This window comes from Salvelinus namaycush, chromosome 9, assembly GCF_016432855.1.
Source record: "Salvelinus namaycush isolate Seneca chromosome 9, SaNama_1.0, whole genome shotgun sequence".
Taxonomy (NCBI): domain Eukaryota; kingdom Metazoa; phylum Chordata; class Actinopteri; order Salmoniformes; family Salmonidae; genus Salvelinus; species Salvelinus namaycush.
Genome location: NC_052315.1, coordinates 52227826 through 52252845, shown reverse-complemented (window position 1 = coordinate 52252845; position 25020 = coordinate 52227826). Strand labels below are relative to the sequence as shown.

General features: G+C 43.7%; 1 protein-coding gene across 3 annotated transcripts in view; it reads left to right on the top strand.

Annotated features, from left to right (window-relative positions):
• The window catches only part of LOC120054172 (non-muscle caldesmon-like), a 56928-nt gene extending 33918 nt beyond the window's left edge, over positions 1-23010 (top strand). For 2 of the 3 annotated variants that reach the window (XM_039001612.1, XM_039001611.1), the window contains exons 2-15: positions 11-116; positions 8396-8521; positions 8730-9120; positions 10498-10518; positions 10676-10729; positions 10992-11270; positions 15064-15198; positions 16053-16096; positions 16200-16272; positions 16664-16798; positions 17204-17308; positions 20148-20216; positions 20877-20913; positions 22738-23010. In XM_039001612.1, coding sequence (XP_038857540.1) covers positions 43-116; positions 8396-8521; positions 8730-9120; positions 10498-10518; positions 10676-10729; positions 10992-11270; positions 15064-15198; positions 16053-16096; positions 16200-16272; positions 16664-16798; positions 17204-17308; positions 20148-20216; positions 20877-20913; positions 22738-22754 — 1560 coding nt within the window. In that variant the 5' untranslated portion in view covers positions 11-42 and the 3' untranslated portion in view covers positions 22755-23010. The remainder of the gene's footprint in view (positions 1-10; positions 117-8395; positions 8522-8729; positions 9121-10497; positions 10519-10675; positions 10730-10991; positions 11271-15063; positions 15199-16052; positions 16097-16199; positions 16273-16663; positions 16799-17203; positions 17309-20147; positions 20217-20876; positions 20914-22737) is intronic. The other variant, XM_039001613.1, reaches the window with a different exon arrangement.
• Positions 23011-25020: the final 2010 nt, after the last annotated feature.

The window sequence follows — 25020 nt, the reverse complement described above, 5'->3', positions numbered from 1 at the left end:
TTTCTTTCAGTCTGAACACAGAAGAAACGCTCTCAGGCCACCATGGATGACGACTTCGACCAGCGCATGGAATTGAGGAGACAGAGGCGTGAGCAAATGCGTCTAGAGGCAGAGAAGTGAGTGACCTGTCTGTCTAACACGCACACACAAACACACGCACACACAAACACACACACGAATTTACACACACACACACGAATTTACACACACACACACACACACACACACGCACACACAAACACACACACACACGAATTTACACACACACACACACACACGCATTTACACACACGCACACACACACACACACACACACAAATTTACACACACACACACACACGCATTTACACACACACACACACACACACACACACACACGCATTTACACACACACACACACACACACACATTTCACTGACGATCTACACCTGTTGTTTACGAAGTATTTGACAAATAAAATGTGATTTGATCTAATATGGTGGATGAGTGAATGAGCTTTAAGCCCAAATGTGTGCTCTCCTCCAGTTAAGCCCATTGCCTCATCTGAACCCAGTAAGAGTTCTCTGATCTCTTTGCCAAATTCATCCTTCTCACTGGGCATTTTTACTGGTAAACCTCAGTCAGTATTTATTGTATCTATTGTCATGCAGGTACACTTGTACGCACACACAGGATAACATGAGAAGTCATCCCAGACAGCTTTGGGCCCGTCTCCTATCCCCTGACACCAATCTGATTTGTTAGTTTCAGTGGTGTCCAATTCTATTCGAAACCTGACCGTTTGACTGACTGACTTACTGCACACAAACAAACAAACGCTATAAATGTTCTATTTTGGCAGTGGATTTGTTTTTGGCTCCTAGAGGCTTCCGTTCTTCAGGTTTTAGGGTTGCTCATCTCTCCTTGCTTGCTATAGGGTACTGTTGTTTGTTTTGTATGGGCAACCATCACTCTACATCAGCTTCTAAGTCATTCTAACTTGAACAGATGCAGGCTTGCCTAGATGTCCATTTTGTTCTGTGTCGCAATCGGCCGGCAATTAATCGATTCTGCTTATGATTAAACCTAACGTATTCCGTTACACTTTCCATTGTTTAGGAAATCTGGTTTTACTGTGAATATTTACGTTTGCTATAATCTGACATTCAGAAACATAAGTGGTTTTGTCATGCTCATGAATGCAGTATTATGGATGTTTTATGGAGAATATATTAACAGCATTAGAGGTTTGTTTGAATGAGACTGTCGAGGCCTTGGTATGCAGAGTGTTTACATTGTGCAGAGTCATGAGGCACTTTCCCTTCCTCCTGTACCTCCCATAGTCCAGCAGCCATATATGGGCTTGTAGACAGATAATGACCAGTTGTGCTTGTACAATTTGAGTGTGTTTACTGTGTGTGTGTGCGTTGATGTGTTAGCACCTTTTTTTCTAAGAGTGTACAATCTAGAACCTAAAAAGGTTCTTCGGCTGTCCCCATAGGAGAACCCTTTGAAGAACTCATTTTGGTTCCAGGTAGACCCCATTTGAGTTCCATGTAAAACCCTTTACACAGAGGGTTCTACATGGAACCCAAACTAGTTCTATCTGGAACAAAAAAGGTTCTAAACTGGAACCAAAAAGGGTTCTCCTATGGAGACTGCCAAAGAATCCTTTCTGGAACCATTTTTTCAAAAAATGTATCCAAGCACGTGTGTGAGTGTATGTGTGAAAGCACAGTATATGTACTGTAATTGTTTCTGTCTTTTGTCTGAGCATATCCATGTGTTGCCCAGCAGGCCTTGCGCAGTAGACAGACACAGACAGAAGACTTGGATGTAGCGGCAGGCTGAAGTGATGACTGCTTAATGAGCTCTATTGCTTTGCTCATTCATTAGTGAACAGATTGGCTGGGCTGTTTGGAGAGCGCAGGCCTCCGTCTGTGTTTGTGTGTGTGTGTGTGTGTGTGTGCGCGCGTCTCCAGTCTGCAGTTTAGCTCTGCCCCCTGTCAGAGCTCACTCCTGTGGGTCTGGGATGCAGCCGCTCAGCTCCTCTCCTGCTGACCGTACAGGACAATGCTGACAGAGACCAGATGATACCCAGCTCACCTCGGGGGCGGCAGGTATCCTAGTGGTTAGAGCGTTGGGCCAGTAACTGAAAGGTTGCTGGATCGAATCCCCGAGCTGACAAGGTAGATATCAGTCGGCAGTTCCCCGGTAGGCCGTCATTGTAAGTAAGAATTTGTTCTTAACTGACTTGCCTAGTTAAATAAAGTAAACAAATAAAAATAAAAAGTTTTCTTATATAGAAACTGATTGTAATGTCCTATGTACAACAGTGCATGTTGGCGTAGTCTGCTGGATAGTTAGCTTCTTTCCTGTATAGTCGTGCCCAGGGCATCCAACTGATTGGTTAACTTAAGGCTCTAGAGTCAGATATTAGGCCTCTCTGGCAAACGCTACTATGTTTGTTGTTCAGTTAGTTCATGATGACGACCGCATGTAGAGTAGATTCTTTGGCCCAAATGCATTTGAAATACTACAAAATGCTAAAATCTCTTTAGCTCTGTTGCCCCTATTACCCGGGGACGAAGTTCAACAGACAGAAAGGGGATGGTGGGAAGATCTGGCACTCGAGCCAAAGTATGCGTTAGAAAAAGGGCTATGAGTTAGAGATCGAGGGAATAAGTTTACTGTTAGCAGACATTGCCCAGGCACCACAGCCAGCAACTAGCCTGTGTGTGTGGAATTGAAGGGTGAGTGCAATCGTTCCCAGACAGAGTCACGAATTACTGCAATGCATCATCTAAGCTGCCACTGTGACCACGCCTAAATGTCAGTTTGGATCTAGAGGCTTTCGTCCAGCGAAGAGGAATGGTTCTATTGCTCAGCAGGAAGCACCGCCAGTGTGTGTGTGTGTGTGTGAGAGAGAGAGAGAGAGAGAGAGAGAGAGAGAAAGAATAGAAAGGGTGCAGAGAAAGAGAGCGATTCAGTAGTTTAGCTGTGAGTTTGGCCACCATAATGCGGTGGTGTTCTGCAATCGCGGAGTGTGAAAACGTCTGTAGTGCCGCGCGTGTGCTGGACTGATCAAACGGAAAAGTTCATTGGAGTTGATGTCTTCAAAATCCCGGCCTCTCTGCAGAGTAAGGAACAGATTTGTCACATTGCAGTCTGTCTTTATACTGTAGACTTGGTTTAAAACATGTCCAGAAGAGACCAAGTATTCCCAATTGGAGCGTGAGTATCAATCTAAAAGTGTCACATCTCCCTCAACGGTCGAATAGAATAGGCTGTAAATGACAGCATCTGTATTGTTGGGTACAGGAGACTGTGAGAAGTGATCACTTTATAGGGCACTCTGTTTTATGAAGGAGATAACGATCCGTGCATTGTTTGTTTGCTCATGGATGAAACTACAGCCCATTACATGTACTGTATCTTCAGTATTATCTGAAGTCCCATCAGCCCCTGCTCTGACTGTGGTCTGAAGGGCGGGCCTGCAGTTTTCTCACAGTCCGGCTCCTGCCCTGCATTTCCTGTGCAGCCTCACACACACACAGAGCCTCGCTGCAGCGCGGCCTGGGCCCGAGGACACGTTGTGGACGCTGGAATGTTTTGTCTGCTGTTTTTATTTCAGAGCTGACAACTTGAGTCTCTCTCTCTTTCTCTTTCTCTCCCCCCCCCAATTGTTATAATCTGTAACATATCAACATGAGTATGTACAGTATGATTGTGTTCTTGAAGAGAAATACTGATGGTTCTCTCATCTCTGAGCAACCTTTGTCATTCGGAAAACCTGCACACTTCCTCTCCTCCCCAGCATCTGTAAATCATTGAGTGTGTGTGTGTGTGTATACACACAACATGACCAAAAGTATGTGGACACCTGCTCGTCGAACATCTCATTCCGAAATCGTGGGGTTTCACATTCCAAATTAATGTGGAGTTTCACTCATGCTGCCAAACATACCCTCGTAAAACTGACTATCCTACCCATCCTTGACTTCGGCGATGTCATTTACAAAATAGCCTCCAACACTCTACTCAGCAAACTGGATGCAGTCTATCACAGTGCCATCCGTTTTGTCACCAAAGCCCCGTATACTACCCACCACTGCGACCTGTATGCTCTCGTTGGCTGGCCCTCACTACATATTCGTCGCCAAACCCACTGGCTCCAGGTCATCTATAAGGTCTGTGAGAGCCAGAAATCTTGCTTGTTTGTAGGTGACCAAATACTTATTTCCACCATAATTTGCAAATAAATTCTTATTTGATTTTCTGGATTTTTTTTTCTCATTTTGTCTGTCATAGTTGAAGTGTACCTATGATGAAATTTACAGGCCTCTCTCATCTTTTTAAGTGGGAGAACTTGCACAATTGGTGGCTGACTAAATACTTTTTTGCCCCACTGTATACACATAGTGTACAAAACATGCTCTTTCCATGACATAGACTGACCAGGTAAATCCAGGTGAAAGCTGTTAAATCCACTTTAATCGGTGTATATGAAGCCTTGAGACAATTGAGACAAAGATTGTGTATGTGTGCTATTCAGAGGGTGAATGGGTGATACAAAAGATTTCAGTGCCTTTGAACGGTGTATGGTAGTAGGTGTCAGGTGCACCATTTTGAGTTTTCTGAGGGCAAAAGGGAGGGTGCAACTCAATATTAAGAAGGTGTTCCTAATGTTTTTCCCACTCAGTGTATGTACAGTGCATTCGGAAAGTATTCAGACCCATTGACTTTTTCCACATTTTGTTACGTTACAGCCTTATTCTAAAATGTATTAAATATCCTCATCAATCTACACACAATACAGCATAATGACAAAGTGAAAACATGTTTTTAGACATTTTTCCTGATTTATTACAAATAAAAAACAGAAATAACTTTCTAAAACTTGATTGCAGTCCACCTGTAAATTGAATTGATTGCACATGATTTGGAAAGGCACACACCTGTCTATATAAGGTCTCACAGTTGACAGTGCATGTCAGAGCAAAAACCAAGCCATGAGGTAGAAGGAATTGTCTGTAGAGCTCAGAGACAGGATTGTGTCAAGGCACAGATCTGGGGAAGGGTAGCAAAATATTTCTACAGTATTGAAGGTCCCCAAGAACAGTGTGGCCTCCATCATTCTTAAATGGAAGAAGTTTGGAACCACCGAGACTCTTCCTAGAGATGGCCGCCCGTTCAAACTGAGCAATTGGTGGAGAAGGGCCTTGGTCAGGAAGGTGACCAAGAACCCGATGGTCACTCTGACAGAGCTCCAGAGTTCATCTGTGGAGATGGGAGAACATTCCAGAAGGACAACCATCTCTGCAGCACTCCACCAATCAGGCCTTTATGGTAGAGTGGCCAGATGTACACCATTCCTCAGTAAAAGGCACATGACAGCCCACTTGGGGTTTGCCAAAAGGCACCTAAAGGACTCTCAGACCATGAGAAACAAGATTCTCTAGTCTGATGAAACTGAGATTGAACTCGTTGGTCTGAATGGCAAGCGTCATGTCTGGAGGAAACCTGGCACCATCCTTATGGTGAAGCATGGGGTGGTAGCATCATGCTGTGGGGATGTTTTTCAGTGGCAGGGACTGGGAGACTAGTCAGGATTGAGGGAAAGATGAATGGAGCAATGTACAGAGAAATTCTTGATGAAACTGCTCCAGAGCGTTCAGGACCTCAGACTGGGGCAAAGCATACAGCCAAGACAGCTAAGCATACAGCCAAGACAACACAGGAGTGGCTTCGGGACAAGTCTCTGAATGTCCTTGAGTGTCCCAGCCAGACCCCGGACTTGAACCCAATCGAACATCAATCAAATGTATTTATAAAGACCTTTTTACATCAGCCGATGTCACAAAGTTCTATACAGAAACCCAGCTTTAAACCCCAAACAGCAAACAATGCAGATGTAGAAGCTCGGCGGCTTGGAAAAACTGCCTAGAAAGGCAGGAACCTAGGAAGAAACCTAGAGAGGAACCAGGCTCTGAGGGGTGGCCAGTCCTCTTCTGGCTGTTCCTTTTTGAGATTATAACAGTACATGGCCAAGATGTTCAAATGTTCAGAGATGACCAGCAGGGTCAAATAATAATAATAATAATCACAGTGGTTGTAGAGGGTGCAACAGGTCCGCACCTCAGGAGTAAATAAATGTAAGATCTCTGGATAGACCTGAAAATATCTGTGCAGCGACACTCCCCATCTAACCTGACAGAGCTTGAGAGGATCTACAGAGAAGAATGGGAGAAACTCTCCAAATACAGGTGTCCCAAGCTTGTAGCGTTATACCCAAGAAGACTCAAGGCTGTAATCGCTGCCAAAGGTGCTTCAACAAAGTACTGAGTAAAGGGTCTGAATACTTATGTAAATGTGATATTTCTGTAAAAAAAATATTATAATAATAATTTAAAAAAATCTAAAAACCTGTTTTTACTTTGTCATTATGGGATATTGTGTGTAGATTGATGAGGAAAAAAGCGATTTAATACATTTTAGAATAAGGCTGTAACGTAACAAAAGGTGGAAAAAGTCAAAGGGTCTGAGTACTTTCCGAATGCACTGTACTGTATGTGTGTGTGGCCTTCTGCCTTCCCAGTGTGTGTTTGTTTGTGAGAGAGAGAGCAGGGGGAAATAATACCCATTCTCTATCAATGGGCCATTTCAAGCTCTCTGCTCACCTCATAAACAAGGCAAGAGACGGCATGGCATGCTCTGCAGCCACGGATCCTCTCACACAGACACACGAGATGAATACGGAAAGAGAGAAGAGAAGGCAATAATAAAAATAATAGATTGTTTGATTTCTCCATTTCTCGCTCCCTCCTATCTCCGTATCCCACTTTCTAGAGCTGGGACGATAAACCAAAAGTTATCAACTCCAAACAAACCAACCAGTTATCGTGGATATTTTCTTGATATGGTTTGTTACGATAAATAATCTATAACCCTACCATAGAAATGTGAAGTTTGAAATGAAACAAGTTTGCTAATATGTGTGATTGTTAATGAACCAATTGATAGCTACAGCATTCAAAGTTGTAGTAGAAGTTTTTAAGGTTATTAATATTAAAAAAAAGGAAATGTGGTCCACATTAATGTTATAAATGTGTCAGTCAATGTATCGTTGTCATGAGAATTCAGTCAAGTTATCGTGATATGGATTTTGGTTTCTCTTTATCTTGGCTGGGAGTCCAGTTGATGAGCATTGTGCGCTCCCCATTCTCTCTCTCTTTCATCTCAGTGACGTTTTGATTCACAACACATCTGTGTGTGTTATCAGTCTGACCTTCCTCCACCACGACACCATCCATCCATCCATCCATCCATCCATCCATCCATCCATCCATCCATCCATCCATCCATCCATCCATCCATCCATCCATCCATCCATCCATCCATCCGCCTCTGTAATTGCTCTCCCGGTCAGATCACTGGGAGACAACATGGTGGATCAGTACAGGGCCAAGTGTTTTGACTGACAAGACCTGATCATTCATCTTTGAATAGTTTGTGAGACCGTCGGCACTATGGTGCAGGGTAAGGTCTATGGCTGGATCATCTCTCTCAAAGCAGTACGAGACTGTTGGTTAGACGGATGAGCAGTCTGAACTTTAGCGTTTTCCTGTTAGGTCTGAACCTGTGTGTAACTCCATTGAGCATGTTCTTTGTGAATGCTTGCAGTAGTAGTGTAAACCCATCTACAAATGAATCAGTTTAAGACAGCTCTTTTAAAAGTTCTGGCTGTATATACAGTAAGGTGTCTTAAAGACTTTATGTACTCTATATAATCACACTTTGGGACATAAGGATTAGGCCATGACTACATGGCAGATTTAGTGTTGTATAATAAACGGAGATGGAATTAGGCTCTTCTCAGCCCAACATACTGTATGTTTGTATCTGCCTATATACACACAATTTACATTCACCTCCCATGTAGCTAACTGTAACAGAGACCTACTCCAGTACATAACGTCTCTCTGCTTCCCCAACTCCATGTTTGGTTAAAGGCCAAGATTGCATCCCAAATGGGACCCTATTCCCTACAGAGTGCACCACTTTTGACCAGGGCCCATAGGGCTCTGGTCAAAAGTAGTGCAATTAGTAGGGAATAGGGTGCCATATGGGACACAATGTAAGAAACTCCCCAGGGTGGAAATAAATGTCCGGAAGCTTAGGCCCCAATAAATGTCCCTCTGTAAAACGCTTGATGAAACAAAAACTTGATTTCTTACAATTGTTATGTAAACCACTATAGGTGAAAATAATTGTAGGGATGGTTTGGTATGTATGGGAATCATAATGATATGCAATAGGCATTGGGATAATATCAGTCATTTGTATGGCAGTAATACTTGTACGCAAAAGGCTAACATCTCCCATTCATTTATGTGTATGTCTTGGCTTGTTTCAGGGGCTTCAGCACAACTGATGATGATGAGGAGGTGGCTCGCGAGCGTAGGAGAAACGCTCGTGAGGAACGAATGAAAAATCCGGAGATGGAGGGCACCGTGACAACAGAGGTCAACAACACTCACAGGTAGAGAACACAGGACACCTAGAACGTGAACAAATCCTTGAAAACCAAAAATGTCTTCTACAAATTTAGGTAGAACCACCCCATTCTCCCTACTGAACAAGACCCTGATCTATAGAAAGATCCCATCTGGTAACAATAATATAAGTTACAGTGTTAGCCAATAGCTTGTCTACAACTAATTCATTCTGTTTTCCCCTCCACTCCACAGTGTGACAGAGACAGAGTCCTCCTCCACCGGTGCAGAGGTGAGCTCCTCAGCAGGTGATGGGGATGACGTGGTACTCCTGGACCGCCTGGCCAAGCGGGAGGAACGCAGACAGAAGAGGTTGAAAGAGGCACTGGATAGACAGAAGGAGTTCGACCCTACCATCACCGATGGTAATGAGAACAGCCAGGAGGAGACCTTCTCTAGCGGGCGCCACCAAGGCACAGAGGAGGAGAAGGAGGAGAAACCAGCCCAGGAGGAAGTAACCACCAACTCCTGGAGTAGAGAGGAGGAGAAGGAGGTGAAAGAAGAGCAAGCGACGCCAAAGGAGGAAGAGCCTGAACCCGTCACAGAGCCTGAGAAAGCTGAGGAGGTGGAGGAAGAGAAGAAAGAGGTAAAGTATGACTTCCTAGATTAACGTTAAAGGGCATAAATGTTGGATGGGAGGTATTGTATTTACAGGAAGTAAATATTGACACAAAATGTACTTTATCTCATAGGAAGAGGTTGAAGAAACACAAATAGTACCAGAAAAATTGATTGAATTTGTTGTACCCGCTGCACCACTACAAGAGTGCATGTTTGAAATATCAATTATGCCCAAGATGGCAGTAGAGGAGAAATCTGTTGAAGAGATATCTAAGAAAGAAGAGGAAGAAAAACAGAAAAAAGAGTTGGAAGAAAAAGAGGCTGCAGCAAAACTCAAGAAAGAGGCTGAGGAAAAGGCTGAAAAAGAAAGGAAAGAAGCTGAAGAGAAAGCTGCTAAACTTAAAAGAGAGGAAGAAGAAAAAGCTGCAAAACTTAAAAAAGAAGAAGAAGAAAAAGCTGCAAAATTGAAGAAAGAAGAAGAAAAAAATGCACAACTCAAGAAAGAGGCTGAAGAAAAGGAAAAGGCTGTAAAACTGAAGAAAGAGGCTGAAGAAAAGGAAAAAGCTGCAAAACTCAACAAAGAAGAAGAAGAAAAAGCTGCAAAACTCAACAAAGAAAAAGAAGAAAAAGCTGCAAAACTCAAGAAAGAAGAAGAAGAAGAAGAAAAAGCTGCAAAACTCAACAAAGAAAAAGAAGAAAAAGCTGCAAAACTCAAGAAAGACGCTGAAGAGAAAGCTAAAAAATCTAAGCAAGCAGAGGAAAAAAAGAAAGCTGAGGTATCAGTGTGACTTTTAGGGTGATTGCCTCCATTCAAATCCTGGATAACTCCAATGTTCCTCATTAGTTTCTTACAGCACATATATCTACTGTATCTGAATACAGTATGCTCAATAATACATTTATATTCAAGATATTTTAAATTACACATGTAGAGGATATATTTGGGTTATCCAGGTTTTGCTGCGTTTTACATCTTCACTGTTTAGGCCACTTCCATATCCACATTCTCCCATGCTTTAAGGTGTGGTCACAGATCACAGAGTGGTCACAATGTGTTGCTTTGCATCATTGAGAACTTGGGCAGTTGTGTCCTAGTCTGGTCCCAGATCTGTTTGTTCTGTCCTGCCAATTCCTATGATCATTGTCATGCCAAACTGAGCCATAGAAGTTGGCACAAACAGATCAGCAACCAGGCTAGTTATGTCACAGTGTTGTCACAGTGTGTGTGTGTGTGTGTGTGTGTGGTCAGCATCAAGGTACATCTGCATTGCTCTCACCTTGCAGGCTGCAGTGGAACACCATTGTATGGCAATTTGCCTGGCTTCTATGTTCGCATATGTAGATAGATGCCACAGTTATCTGACTTCTCTTGTTATATTTCCCTTTGTTCCTGCCCACCAAGGAGGAAAAGTCAAAAAAGCGGGTAAGATCAAGTTGAAATGTCAATTCAAATAGAAATAATATGTATGTGATGATCAATCTAAATCATAGATTGTAAAAATGTCCATATTATGCTGGACACCATTTGTTTATATTCTATAACTTTGTTTTTGTTTCAACATTGTTGGACTTTGATGCAGTCTGAGAAGGTGGAGTTGGAGAAACCGAAGTTAAGGTCAGTGAAGAAAGACGAGGTGAGTGTCATTTTCTGTCCACCCGACAAACAGTTGCCTTGTTATACTAACACTGTTTGTGGCATTCATTAGCTGTTCTATCTATCTCTGCTTTTTATTGGTGTATAACTCATCCACTGGTCCATCGCTCATCAATTGGTTTCCATTGGTGAATTGATAGAAATAGATGAAGCATGGTGGATGGGGTATTGTAATCTCATTCCAATGATATGGGTCTATCACTAATCCATTGGTCTATCTATCTGTGCTCTCTATTGAACAGAAAGAGTCCTCCCTCTCCAAGCAGCAGAACGGAGGTGTGTCGCGCTCCACCGAGGCCGAGGACCAGGAGCGCCTGGAGGCGGAGCGTAAGCTGGAGGAGCTGAAGCGGCGTCGTGACGAGGCGGACAACGAGGAGTTTGAGAAGATGAAGCAGAAACAGCAGGAGTCTGAGGCCGAGCTGGAGGAGCTGAAGAAGAAGAGGGAGGGGAGGAAGAAGATCATTGAGGAGGAAGAGAAGCAGAAGAAGGCAGAGATGGCAGAAAAGAAGGCCAAGGAGCAGGTGGGTGGGGACGTAGAGACAGACAGACAGGTGGGGGCTAAGGATGGACAGACAGGTGGGAATTGGGGACGGACAAACATACAGACGTGGAATGGCGCTGCAGTGGATAGCAGCCGTTATACGGGCTCCTGACCAATTCTGCTATGTTGTGTGTTTTTTTTTTTACGCTGATCTTAACTTCTTATGGCCAGGTGGGACGGTAGCATCCCACCTGGCCAACATCCGGTGAAATTGTGAGCGCGAAATTCAAACTACAGAATTATAAATATTTCACTTTCATAAAATCATAAAGTGTAATACATCAAAATAAAGCTTAACTTCTTGTTAATCCAACCGCTGTGTCAGATTTCAAAAAGGCTTTACGGCGAAAGCACACCATGCGATTATCTGAGGACAGCGCCCCGCATACAAAAGCATGAAAAACATATTTCAACCAGGCAGGTGCGCCACGAAAGTCAGAAATAGCGATATAATAAATGCCTTACCTTTGATGATCTTCTTCTGTTGGAACCCCAAAAGGTCCCAGATACATCACAAATGGTCCTTTTGTTCGATAATGTCCTTCTTTATATCCATAAAAACTCAGTTTAGCTTAGTTTAGTTACTAATTAGTTACTAAGAATCAAACCTTAGGTACCCTAATACGTAAATAAACGATAAAATTTAAGACGGAGAATCGTTATTGTCTTTACCGGAGAAAAATACCAAAGAACGCGCTCTCTTCCACGCGCTTCGAAACACTACAGCCAAAATGGGAGCCACCTAGAAAAACTACAATTTCTGGCTCATTTTTCCAAAAACCAGCATGAAACTCTTTCTAAAGACTGTTGACATCTAGTGGAAGCCCTAGGAACTGCAATCTGGGAGGATTTCGCCTTATAATAAAAGTGACAGCCATTGAAAACAGTGGTAGGCTGAAATTGTTTTTTTTGGGATGGTTTGTCCTCGGGGTTTTGCCTGCCATATCAGTTCTGTTGTACTCACAGACATAATTTTTGTGTTTTCTATCCAAATCTACCAATTATATGCATATCCTAGCTTCTGGGCCTGAGTAACATGCAGTTTACTTTGGGCACGCTTTTCATCCGGACGTGAAAATACTGCCCCCTACCCAAGAGAGGTTAACTTCTTTTGTACATAATGTCTCCGAAAATAGCTTCTGGAGATCAGAACAGCTATCACTAATCTCGATTTGGATGACAATTTCTACTTCAACTAGTCTACAGCTTTGGATGTTCTGTTTACTGGATCAGGCCCTAATTCCTCGAAAGAGGAAGCGATGGCGGAAAAGTGGCAGACGAGCCAGCGTCCTTACGTGACTACGTTGGCGACCAAATAAACTGCCTTTACCCTCCATTCTGTTTGGGAACGTACAGTCACTAGAGACCAAACTGTACAAGCTCCATTTGAGACTATCCTATCAACGGGACCTGGAGAACTGTAATATTCTATGATTCTTGGAGACGTGGCTGAACAAGGACATGGATAATATACATCTAGCAGGCTTTTCTATGCATCGTCAAGACCAGTCAGCAGCACTGAGGAAGATGAGGGGGGAGGTGTGTGTCTCTTTGTTAACAACAGCTGGTGTGCAATGAGACCATACTGTTTACTAAGAGAGTTTTTATCTACATTTTTCATAGCTGTCCACCACAAACCGATGCTAGCACTAAGACCGCACTCAACAAGCAGTATAGGGCCATAAGCAAACAAGAAAATGCACATCCAGAGGCAGCGCTTCCTGTGGCCGGTGATTTTAATGCAGTGAAACTGAAATCCCTTTGACCTCATGTTTATCAGCATGTCACCTGTGCAAGTAGAGGCGACAAAATTCTAGATCACCTTTACTCGACACACAGAAAAGTATTAGAAGGCTTCCCGAGTGGTGCAGTGGTCTAAGGCACTGCATCACAGTGCTAGCTGTGCCTCTAGAGTCCAGGCTCTGTTGCAACCGGGAGACCCATGGGGCAGTGCACAATTGGCCCAGCGTCTTCTGGGTTAGGGGAAAATTTGGCCGGCAGGGATGTCCTTGTCCTATCGTGCACTAGCAACTCCTGTGGCGGGCCAGGCGCAGTGCACGCTGACACGGTCGCCAGGTGTACGGTGTTTCCTCCGAGACATTGGTGCGGCTGGCTTCCGAGTTATGTGTCAAGAAGCAGTGCGGCTTGGTTGGGTTGTGTTTCGGAGGACGCACGGCTCTCGACCTTTGCCTCTCCCGAGTCCGTACGGAAGTTGTAGCGATGAGACAAGACTGTAACTACCAATTAGATACCACGGAATTGCGGAGAAAAAGGGGTAAAAAAAGTATTAGAGGTTCTCTCTTGCCATCCCTTTTGCAAATCTGGCAATAACTATCTCCTCCTGTTCCTGCTTACAAGTAAAAACTCAAACAGGAAGTACTAGTGATGTGCTCGATACGGAAGTGGTCCGATGAAGCGGATGCTAAGCTACAGGACTGCTTCACTAGCACAGACTGGAATATGTTCCGGGATTCATCAGATAACATTGAGGAGTTTACCACATCAGTCACTGTATATACAGTACGTACATATCCAAACCAGAAGCCATGGATTACAGGCAACATCCGCAGTGAGCTAAAGGCTAGAGTTGCCACTTTCAAGGAGCGGGACATTAATCCGGACACTTATAAGAAATCCCGCTACGACTATGAAGTGGTGAGGGTAGGCAACAACACATCTGCCACGCTGACCCTCAACATGGGGGCCCATCAGGGGTGTGTGCTTAGTCCCCTCCTGTACTCCCTGTTCATCCACGACTGCACATGACTCCAACACCATCTTTAAGTTTGCTGACAACACAACGTTGGTAGGCCTGATCACCAACAACCATGAGACAGCCTATAGGGAGGAGATCAGTGACCTGGCAGTGTGGTGCCAGGACAGCAACCTCTCCCTCAGCAAGACAAAGGAGCTGATTGGGACTGCAGGAAACGGAGGGCCGAGCACGCCCCCATCCACATCACTGGGGCCAAGCTCCCTATCATCCAGGACCTCTATACCAGGCGATATCAGAGGAAGGCCCTAAAAATCAAAGACTCTAGCCTCCCAAGTCATAGACTGTTCTCTCTGCTACCGCATGGCAAGCGGTACCGATGCACCAACAAGAACCAACTGGACCCTGAACAGCTTCTACCACCAAGCCACAAGACTCCTAAATAGTTAACCAAACAGCTACTCGGCCTACCTGCATTGACTCTTTTTGCACTAACTCTTTTTGAATCACAGCCCCTACTGTTTATTATCTATCCTGTTGCCTGGTGCCTTTACCCCTAACTATATGTACTTATCTACCTCAATTAACCTGCACATCGACTTCAGTACTGGTACCCTGTGTATAAGTTAGAGTAAATCACTGTGTATTTATTCCATGTTATCTTTCTATTATTTTTCTATTATTCTCTCTGCATGCTCTGTTGGGAAAGTTTCATAAGTAAGCATTTCACTGTTAGCCTACACCTGTTGTTTACAAAGCATGTGACAAAAAAACATTTGACAGACCGGTGGAGACTGGGGACGGATGGACGGACAGACCGACAGACAGGTGGGGACATGGGACGAACAGATAGGGATCCAGTTGAAACGGAAGCAAAATGCTTTATTAAACAGCAAAATTATTTAAAAAAAAACATGTTTTCACCCCATTTCAGAACGTTTTCTTCCATTTCGTGCCTAGTGAAAAACCCTAACTCTAGCTTCATGTCTTCATCCCGGTTTAACCTTAACCCTAACGATAACAGTGATGGTTAAATGGGCCATTGCTCTGGTTCTAACAGGAGGAGAGGAAGAGGTTGAAGGAAGAGATAGAGCAAAGAAGAAAAGACGCTGCAGAGAAGAAGAAACAGATGATCGAGGAATCGGGCGACGGAGACAAGAAACCCTTCACATTGGGTGTCACGCCCAAGGGCAAGGTGAGGCCCTATAGGCTTCAGCTACAGATGATATCATTACAGTAACTGAGAGAGATCTGTTGGCGATTAACAAAAGCTATCGCCTATAGATATTGTGTCCATATTGATGTGCAATGTCTTCCCATAAAGCAATGCAATGCAACACCTTGAGTAAAGATCCATAGAATTATTCTCATACAAACATGGGAAACTTATGTGTTTCCAAATTTGAAACATGCTGCTGTCTCTTTAATTGTTAAGACTGTTTCTATGTCCTCTGAATGATAGACAGCTTTCCATAAAAACAGAAATTCTCTATGTCAAGTGCAAAACAGTGATTTTGCAGCTGGTATCACAACTGGGCTCAAATATGGGTGTTTAGAGGAGGTCTAGGACTGAGAGGAATTTATTGTGACAAGTATTTTAGGAGCATCCACAGCTAGCAGTATGAGGGGTGTGTGTGTGAATGCTTTTGTGTGTTTGTGTACGTGTGTGCCTGCCTGAGTGTATGGCTTGCATGCGTTTGTGTGCGCACACTCGTTATGGACTTGTCATTTATCATAAACAGCAGTCCTGGGTTCCCAGCCCGGGGCTCAGGAGCTGACAGGACCCTGCTTATAATGGCTCTGTGACAGACTGACTCCTCAACACAACACTGAGTCATCACCATTGGGTTCACTTTGTTCAGATCACATAGAACTAACTGCCCAAGAATGGTAAGAATTTTAGTCTAAAGGGAGAAAGGAAGAAATGGAAAGAGAGGGACAGAGGAGGAGAGAGAGAGAGAGAGAGCAGACATTTGCATCAGCTGTGTGTTGCATGTCAATAATGTGTTTACAAGTGTAATCAAGTTAGTCTATTCTCTGTGTTTTTAGATTGGGGAGAGAGCAGAATTCTTGAACCAGAGAGCCCAGAAAGGGTGAGCATTCCTTGCCTTTTACTCCTACTATGGTATTCATGTAAACCTTCAGTCTAGAATGTTCTGCATTGTACTCACGGTTTGTGTGTTCTTGCTCCTACAGCTGTAAGACATCACATGCTCCTATTGTCTCCAAGATAGGCAACAGACTGGATTTATACACTGCTGCAGTTCATGTAAGGCATAGACACATCCTAAATGCATAGTGTTCCAGGGCATCTTGAGGCCTACTCATCATGTCATAAGAATGACAGAATGAGTACAAACATCCAATAAAAAGCTAGGAGGCAAAAATGAGGTGATTGTATCTTGTTGAGGACCTATTTGTCCATTTGTAGTCATCATTGTAAATGAGAATTGGTTCTCAACTGACTTTTATGGTTAAATAAAGGTTAAACAACTAAATAAATGGAATACAAACACAATCACTTGCCTCCCAGTTTCTCTATTTATTGATTTATTTTTAAGTGGCATTATCTTGATGTCTGACTGTAGGTCGCTCTGGATAAGCGTGTCTGCTAAATTACCAAAATGTACAAATGAAATGTCTCCTTTCCCTCTCCACAGACCAACCGGGATGTGAGGTCTCCTAAGTCTCCAGTCTCAGACCTGCCAGAGACACCAAGCATCCGCAACATCAAGAGCATGTGGGAGAAAGGGAACGTTGGGGTGGCCACTGAGAGCCCCAAGCCTATGAATAAGGTGAGGGAGGAGAGGGAGTCAGGAGAGGGACGGGGAGAGATGGATGGAGGAGAGAGAGAGTGTGGGGGAGAGAGAGAGAGAGAGGGGAGGGAGGGGGAAGGATTGAGAGATGGAAAGGGAGAGAGGGAGAAGAAGGGCAGCAGGTAGCCTAGCGGTTAAGAGAGATGGGCCAGTAAGTGGAATGTCACTCGTTTGAATCCCCGAGCTGACTAGGTGAAAAATCTGTTGATGTACCCTTGAGCACTTAACCATAATTGCTCCTGTAAGGTGCTCTGGATGAGAGCGTCTGCTAAATGACAAAAAAATGTAAATAAGAAGAGATTGGGAGACAGGAGGAGAGAGCGAGAGAGCAATCGCTGACTGAAAGTGATGAATGACAGTCTACTTCTCCACCTTCTTCCCCAGGATGCTGCTGATATTAAAGTGGGTGTGGCTGGACTGACTAAAGGCTGGGGCAAGAGCCCGGCAGACACTGGCAAGGCAGCCGCAGCCGCAGCTGAGAAGGCTGAAGTAAGGACAAAACACACACGATTGAGCTCTTTAACTTGAAAATGTGGCTAGCTGTAGTCTAATGACCCCAAATGGCCGACCTGGTGAGTGTACGTCTATACGATCATCCATTTTGTCTCTCAACTTGTGACCTACACTAGTGGAGACGCGCTGAAATAGGATTTATGTACGCGTCATGTCATTTTTTCTGCTGTAACAGCCTCCACTCTTCTGGGAAGGCTTTCCACTAGATGTTGGAACATTGCTGTGGGGATTTGCTTCCATTCAGCCACAAGAGCATTAGTGAGGTCAGACACTGATGTTGGGCGATCAGGCCTGGCTCGCAGTCGGCTTTCCAATTCATCCCAAAGGTGTTTGATGGGGTTGAGGTCAGGGCTCTGTGCAGGACAGTCAAGTTCTTCCACACAGATCTCAACAAACCACTTCTGTATGGACCTTGCCTTGTGCACAAGGTCATTGTCATGCTGAAACAGGAAAGGGCCTTCCCCAAACTGTTGCCACAAAGTTGGAAGTACAGAATTGTCTAGAATGTCATTGTATGCTGTAGCGTTAAGATTTCCCTTCACTGGAACTAAAGGGCCTAGCCCGAACCATGAAAAACATCCCCAGACCATTATTCCTCCCCCACCAAACTTTACAGTTGGCATTATGCATTGGGGAAGGTAGAGTTGTCCTGGCATCCACCATACCCAGATTCATCTGTCGGACTGCCAGATGGTGAAGTATGATTCATCACTCCAGAGAACACTTTTCCACTGCTCCAGAGTCCAATGGCGGCGAGCTTTACACCACTCCAGCCGACACTTGGCATTGCGCATGGTGATCTTAGGCTTGAGTGCGACTGCTCGGCCATGGAAACCCATTTCATGAAGCTCCCGACGAGCAGTTATTGTGCTGACGTTGCTTGCAGAGGCAGTTTAGAGCTTGGTGTGAGTGTTGCAACCAAGGACACACAATTTTTACACACTTCAGCACTTGGCGGTCCCGTTCTGTGAGCTTGTGTGGCCTACCACTTCGCGGCTGAGATGTTTTTGCTCCTAGATGTTTCCACTTCACAATAACAGCACTTACATTTGACCGGACCAGCTATAGCAGGACAGAACTGACTTGTTGGAAAGGTGGCATCCTATGACGGTGCCAAGTTGAAAGTCACTGCAATAAGTCCATTCTACTGACAATGTTTGTCTATGGAGATTGCATGGCTGTGTGCTCAATTTTATACACCTGTCAGCAACAGGTGTGGCTGAAATAGCCAAATCCACTAATTTGAAGGGGTGTCCACATACATTTGTATATATAGTGTACCTCCCTGGTTATGCCCTCCACATCAGCCACTGTCAGATGCAATATTTCATCTTGCTTGGGCTGGATAGTTACTTTAACGTTATCTTACTGCTGACAGAGTACGATAAGAGTACATTCAAGTTTGCGTACACCACGCCATGGCATACGAGTGTGTGGTTTATGGAAGTGTGTAAACAGTGTCTTGAGGGGACGTTTTAGATCGTGGTGACAATGTGACTGTCTGTATGTGACCAATCAAAAAGGTAAAGTCTCTCAAATGTTTTCAGTTGACGACCAGTTTCATAAAAAACTACTTTTGCTTTCTCCTAACAGTTGATTTGTTTAGATTTCAAACTAGAGAGTTAAACCAGATCATTTCTGTGTTTAACCGATGTGTAGGATACAGGTATCCTAAATTGGATGTATATCTAAAGTAAAGGCCATATCCAGTGTGATGTTGAGGCCATTTGAGACAGTCAGTGCATGCTATTCTTTATAGCTTGCTAGCAGGCTAATCTGACCAGTTCTATTTGAGACAGTCAGTGCGTGCTATTCTTTATAGCTTGCTAGCAGGCTAATCTGACCAGTTCTATTTGAGACAGTCAGTGCGTGCTATTCTTTATAGCTTGCTAGCAGGCTAATCTGACCAGTTCTATTTGAGACAGTCAGTGCGTGCTATTCCTTATAGCTTGCTAGCAGGCTAATCTGACCAGTTCTATTTGAGACAGTCAGTGCGTGCTATTCTTTATAGCTTGCTAGCAGGCTAATCTGACCAGTTCTATTTGAGACAGTCAGTGCGTGCTATTCCTTATAGCTTGCTAGCAGGCTAATCTGACCAGTTCTATTTGAGACAGTCAGTGCATGCTATTCTTTATAGCTTGCTAGCAGGCTAATCTGACCAGTTCTATTTGAGACAGTCAGAACAGGATGTGAGACGTACTGTTGATTGGCAAGCCACTTTGTTCGAACCTGACATTTATGAGGGGATATCTTTAGTCCCATTCCTTCTGGCCACAAGTACTTGTAAGAGCCAAATTGCTTTTACAGGAACGCTACAAGGTTTCCCTCTCATGGAGAGAAGGTATAAAGCACTCCTTCTGTATGTTATATGAAATGTTTCGGTTAGGCTATTTGTTTTGAGAAAATGTCTGTCTATCAATTACTGTTGTTTAACAACTTCTTTATTTTCCTCTCTTCTACTTGACTAGCTCTGCAGTCGTCTTCCTCCGGAACTTTCCTTCCTTCTGTACTTTTCTGTTCTGTCTTCCGCTTGATTTTAACTGTGGGAAAGGTACTGTATGATCCAGTTTGTCATGTTAGCAATATGCATCTGATATCTTTAAAAAGTACTTTCTTGAATGCGCCATTGATGGAAACATATACATTTTAGTTCATCAATAAATGAATAGCAATTTAGTCGTGATCATTCACCAACCGTTGATGCACTCCTTAGCATCCAGCGTAGTTCCGTCCATGCTTTTGTTCTGATTAAATGCGCTATTGCCTCACTAGGGCTTCTTCCCCACGTTACGCTCTGCTCTGTGTTCTCTTGCAGGACCTGAAACCTGTTGATGTGGGCAACAAGCGCAGCCTATGGGAAACAAAGGGCTCTTCCCCTGCTAAGGTGAGCTAGTAGATCAGATGAAGGCCCTGTCCCGAAAACAACCTCTAGCCCCTACCCCCAGACACATGGAGAACGGAGAGGATTTGATGGGTGTAAACAGTATCTTGATAGCTCCACCTTGCCCTCTTGTAGGCTAGGTGGATTTTTGCCATATCGCGAACACCTGTCCAATCTCTCAGATCTCCACAAGTGTTGGGTTTAGGGTCTAGGGGTACATGTGGGATTAGGCAACAGTACTGGAGTATCTACAGTGTGCCAAAGATAAAACGTTTCAAACATGGTTACATTTCATTTCAATTTTGGTAATGTTCCAGGAACGTTCTCCAACTGGTTTGACATTGGGAATGTTCTCAAATAGTTCCAAGAATGTTCAGAAAGGATGTTCTTCTGTGGGAATTTCAGTACTTCAGCATAACGTTTCCTAGTCGTGTTCAATTCTGGTTTGCTGATACATAGTTGTCACACTTTCTTCACTCCTTGTGAGTCAGTTTATTAATTAAACTGCATGACCCTGAATTATTAAACTGCATGACCCTGAACTATATGAAATCTGAATAAGTAATAATGATTGCCCCTTGGTAAGACATGACTCACCTAGAAATACAGTCATTTCACTGGTAAAGATTAGTAACTTTGTGTTCCCTTGTTTTCTGTTAACAGGTGACAGTTGGAGGCAAGACCAAATCTGTCACAAATGGTAAGTGAGTTTTCTCACCACGATGTGAATGTGTGCGCGCGTGCTTTTCCGAACCTGTTGCGAGTGACATTGTCACAGAACGAAAGAAGCTGGGGCTGAGGAGACTTTTTCTCACATGAAGGACACCCACCCACACGTGCCTTGAATTGACTTACATCCCCCAATGGAGCCGTGTCCATAACTCCTACGTCTGTCCTCCACTCTGTGCCCGAGTTCGCTGGCCACCGTAAATCAAATCCTTTGGACGGACATATTGGGCATGTTCCATTGCCTCATTGCATTATTGTTCTATATATAAAGGGCTCGTTCCCACTGACCTTATTTCTCTGTGCAAGGAACCTGTCGTGTCCTGTGTCCCAAATGGTCGAGGTGGCGTGGGGGTTAAACAACGCAGGGCAGTGGAGGCATCCCAAATGGTCGAGATGGCGTGGGGGTTAAACAACGCAGGGCAGTGGAGGCATCCCAAATGGTCGAGGTGGCGTGGGGGTTAAACAACGCAGGGCAGTGGAGGCATCCCAAATGGCATCCTATATAGTGGGATGCGTAGGTCACCCCACGCCACCTGGACCCGACGAATACTGTGCAGACCGTCGGCATGATGCCACGCATGCCACAGTGCAGCTGCTATTGTCACATTACTGTTGCATTATGCCCGCAGGGCTCTGGAGGAATCCCAGCCGTTTAAGCAGCAAAGTAGCCTCCCTCACTAGGCTTTTACACTCAACCATAATGTTGTCAAGGCTTATGCTCTTACTGGGTCAATTCTAGTTGCTTACTGTATAATCTCAGTGGCTGTTGAGTGAGACTAGCAACAGTAGATACTGACAGGTCAAAGAGATATGTTTTCCTATGGGTAACAAGTTATGTCGATTATATAGTACACGTTTCTGCCCAAGTACCTTTCCCACTACAGTGCTACTTTTACAGTTCCCCAATACGGTATATACTGTATCATTAGTAGCACACTCAGCCCAGTCTAGCCCAAACTGGGGATATCCCTCAAACACCCACTGTGGGTGTTTGAGGGACCCTGGGGGAAGGAAAGGCTGTCGCACTCGCTTGGGTGTCACCCTATCTAGCGCCCCCCACCCGTGCAACCTTCCCAGTTCTTCAGCTGAAATAGCCCCCTGGGAATGAACTGAAGGGCAAATTATATTGTTAGAGCTGTCAATCACTCAAACTAGTGTCACTGCAGGGGCCTCAGAATATGTGTCGACAAAGGTAGCGCCTACTGGGTCTGATATACACAACTGTGTGCGCGCACACACACACACACACATACACTAACTCAGTTGCGCGCACATACGCACACATGCATGCTTGTACACAAACACACACTTCACTGTACTTGAACACATTCACGCACACATGTTTGTACGTGCATGCACACACACACACACACACACACACACACACACACACACACACACACACACACACACACACACACACACACACACACACACACACACACACACACACACACACACACACACATTTAGATGAACAGCTCTAAAATTAGATGACTTGTTAATTCATCAGTGTCTCTAACACCTAATAAAGTTTGATAAGCTATGCTGTATTCTGAAGGAGTGGATACATATTTCTCTCTGGGATTTAGAATTGAATAACTATGACTCACTTAGAAGTAGAATTATACTTGACTACTTTATTTGAAAGTGATTCTTACATTTTTAAGAGTTTGGCTGTACTGGTTGTTCTCTGTTTCCTTGCACGGTTTTGCCACTTTTTGAGACTTTTTGTTTGTGACTTTTTGCAACTTTTCCTCGGGACTAATGATCTTTTCCTCCCTACCTCTCTCAGCAGGTGTGGGACGCTAATGATCCAAAGTAAAAACCCCGAGGAAGAACAGCCAAAAACTGATGAAATACAAGACTCTACTATGTGTATTCATAACCAAAAAATATATCCATAACAGCCTTGCAGGGGTTGGAACCCAAATTATTTTCCAATCATTTAGTTCTGAACAGAATTTTTTGTTGTTGTTGTTCCATTCCACTGTTCTGACCAACACGTTCTGAACCTGTTCGAACCCCCAAAAAATAAATATAGCGTTCCTTTCTGTTCCTTTTTAAACCTCTGAAATCTATTTTTCTACATGACTTCACCAATCATTGCGGATAGAGCAGCATGCTACGGAGTGGGCAAGCTATAGTTGTTAACATGCATTGGACAGACAAGTGTAGGTCGCGAGATGCGACTCAAATTTTGCGGGTGGGGAGAGAGCGAGAGAGGGTAGAGGAGGAGGCTTGGCTTGAAGTGCTGGGCATCTTGTTATGACATGCATTTTCTGAATTAGACCCACAGAATTATAGCTACGGAGGCTTCTATGAAGGAACTTTGAATGTCTTTGAACTTCCGAGAGTTGGCTTAACGTTGGACCAGAGCTATTTAGCTTGATAACAAGCTTGTGTGTGCTATAATATCCTTAACTAGCAATGAAAAAGTTAATCCATTCTTCTCTACAAAAAAATCGTTCCTTAATTTCTGAATCAGGCTTATAACATCAGTAGGCTACAGTAACCTATGCTTCAAAGGAGGAGGGGTATGTAGACTACACAAACTGGCAAAGATTTTCAGCTGGCAGGCACACACTAGAATACGTTTTTGAGTGTGGACTTTGCATAGGTGCTTTGTTGCGTTTTTTGTGGGACTGGGAAAAAATCCCCAGAATGTAAAATAACGTTATTAAACAGTTCCCATGCTTTTACAATAATGGTTCTGTTCCAGAACAGTATACTGTAGATCACTTCAATTCCTGGTTCTGATTCTGTTCATCGAAAGATGTCATTATTTTCCGTTCTGGTCCCTGAAACGGTTTCAACCCCCCCAGCCTTTGCACAATCCCTTGTACATCCTCATAGAATTTACGCTGTGAAAATGAAATTTGGAAATCATTTATGTTAGTGTCATGAAAAATATTGTATCCCCCCCACCCTTTTGGGCTCGACTTAATTTCTTTGATAAACAAAAGAAATTCAAAGAATAGATAAGAAACCTTAAAAAATGTTTTCAAAGTTATCCAAAATGCAATGCGTCTTCTGAAGAGATACACTAAGAATTGAATAAGGTATCGATCCAAATAGCCACACTGAACTGAATTTTGTTGTACTTTTATTTTCTATTTTTCAAGAAAAGCTTCCAGTTGCGTAAGGTTGACATTAGTTGGCAGTCTGATCATATACATGTACCACCTATATGTCAGGATAGATGTTTGTCACATTCATCGCTTCGATATCTTTGCTCACAGTGTAATGGTGATGTGATGGTGTCATTGCAGTGCAAATTCACATTATTCAGTCGTACAGTATGTATGGGGTATTTTAGTTATGAATTAGCAGTATACACACTATCACGGCTTTTTTGACATGTGATCACATGTTGTATTCCATTTGTGGAAATGTCAAAATGACTATTATTGCATCACAGCTGTTTTTTTCCTCCCAAATATACTTTTCGTTGACTGATACTTTTGTCCCGCTTAGCTGGGTTTGGGCTGATAAGCCTCTAAATACTTGACCTATTTTATGTTTACGGATGTCAATATTCGGACTGCCACATGGTCACGAGGAGGCTGTCCTAATATGGACACCGTATACATGTATATTGAATGGCTCTGCTCTCCAGGTGACATAAACCATGAACTACAACTTATTTCCCAATAAGCACTGGTTGCTAAACTAACCCCCTTCAAAATCATTGGATAAATAATGCCCAGGACTGTAGCAAGATTATCAGGGGGTTAATCACTCCTTGGTTGGGCTTAAAGGTCTCAATGTATAATAAGGCTATTGGAATGAAGAGCTATCCAGGAAAGGTGTGACCGTTTGACTAAAGTTAACAATCATCCATAGAGACAGGAGTCATATCACATTGTTCCATGAAGATTTTCACAACTAAACCAAAGAGACGAGGTTTTTTGGACCAACGTTTTAAACAGTGAGGAGGTATAGATGTAGTAAAGAGGTCAATGGGACATAGACCATGGGGGATAGAAGGACACCGGATTGGCGCACATTCAACAAATCTCAAATCAAATAGGATTGGTCACGATCACGTGTTTAGCAGATGTTATTGCGGGTGTAG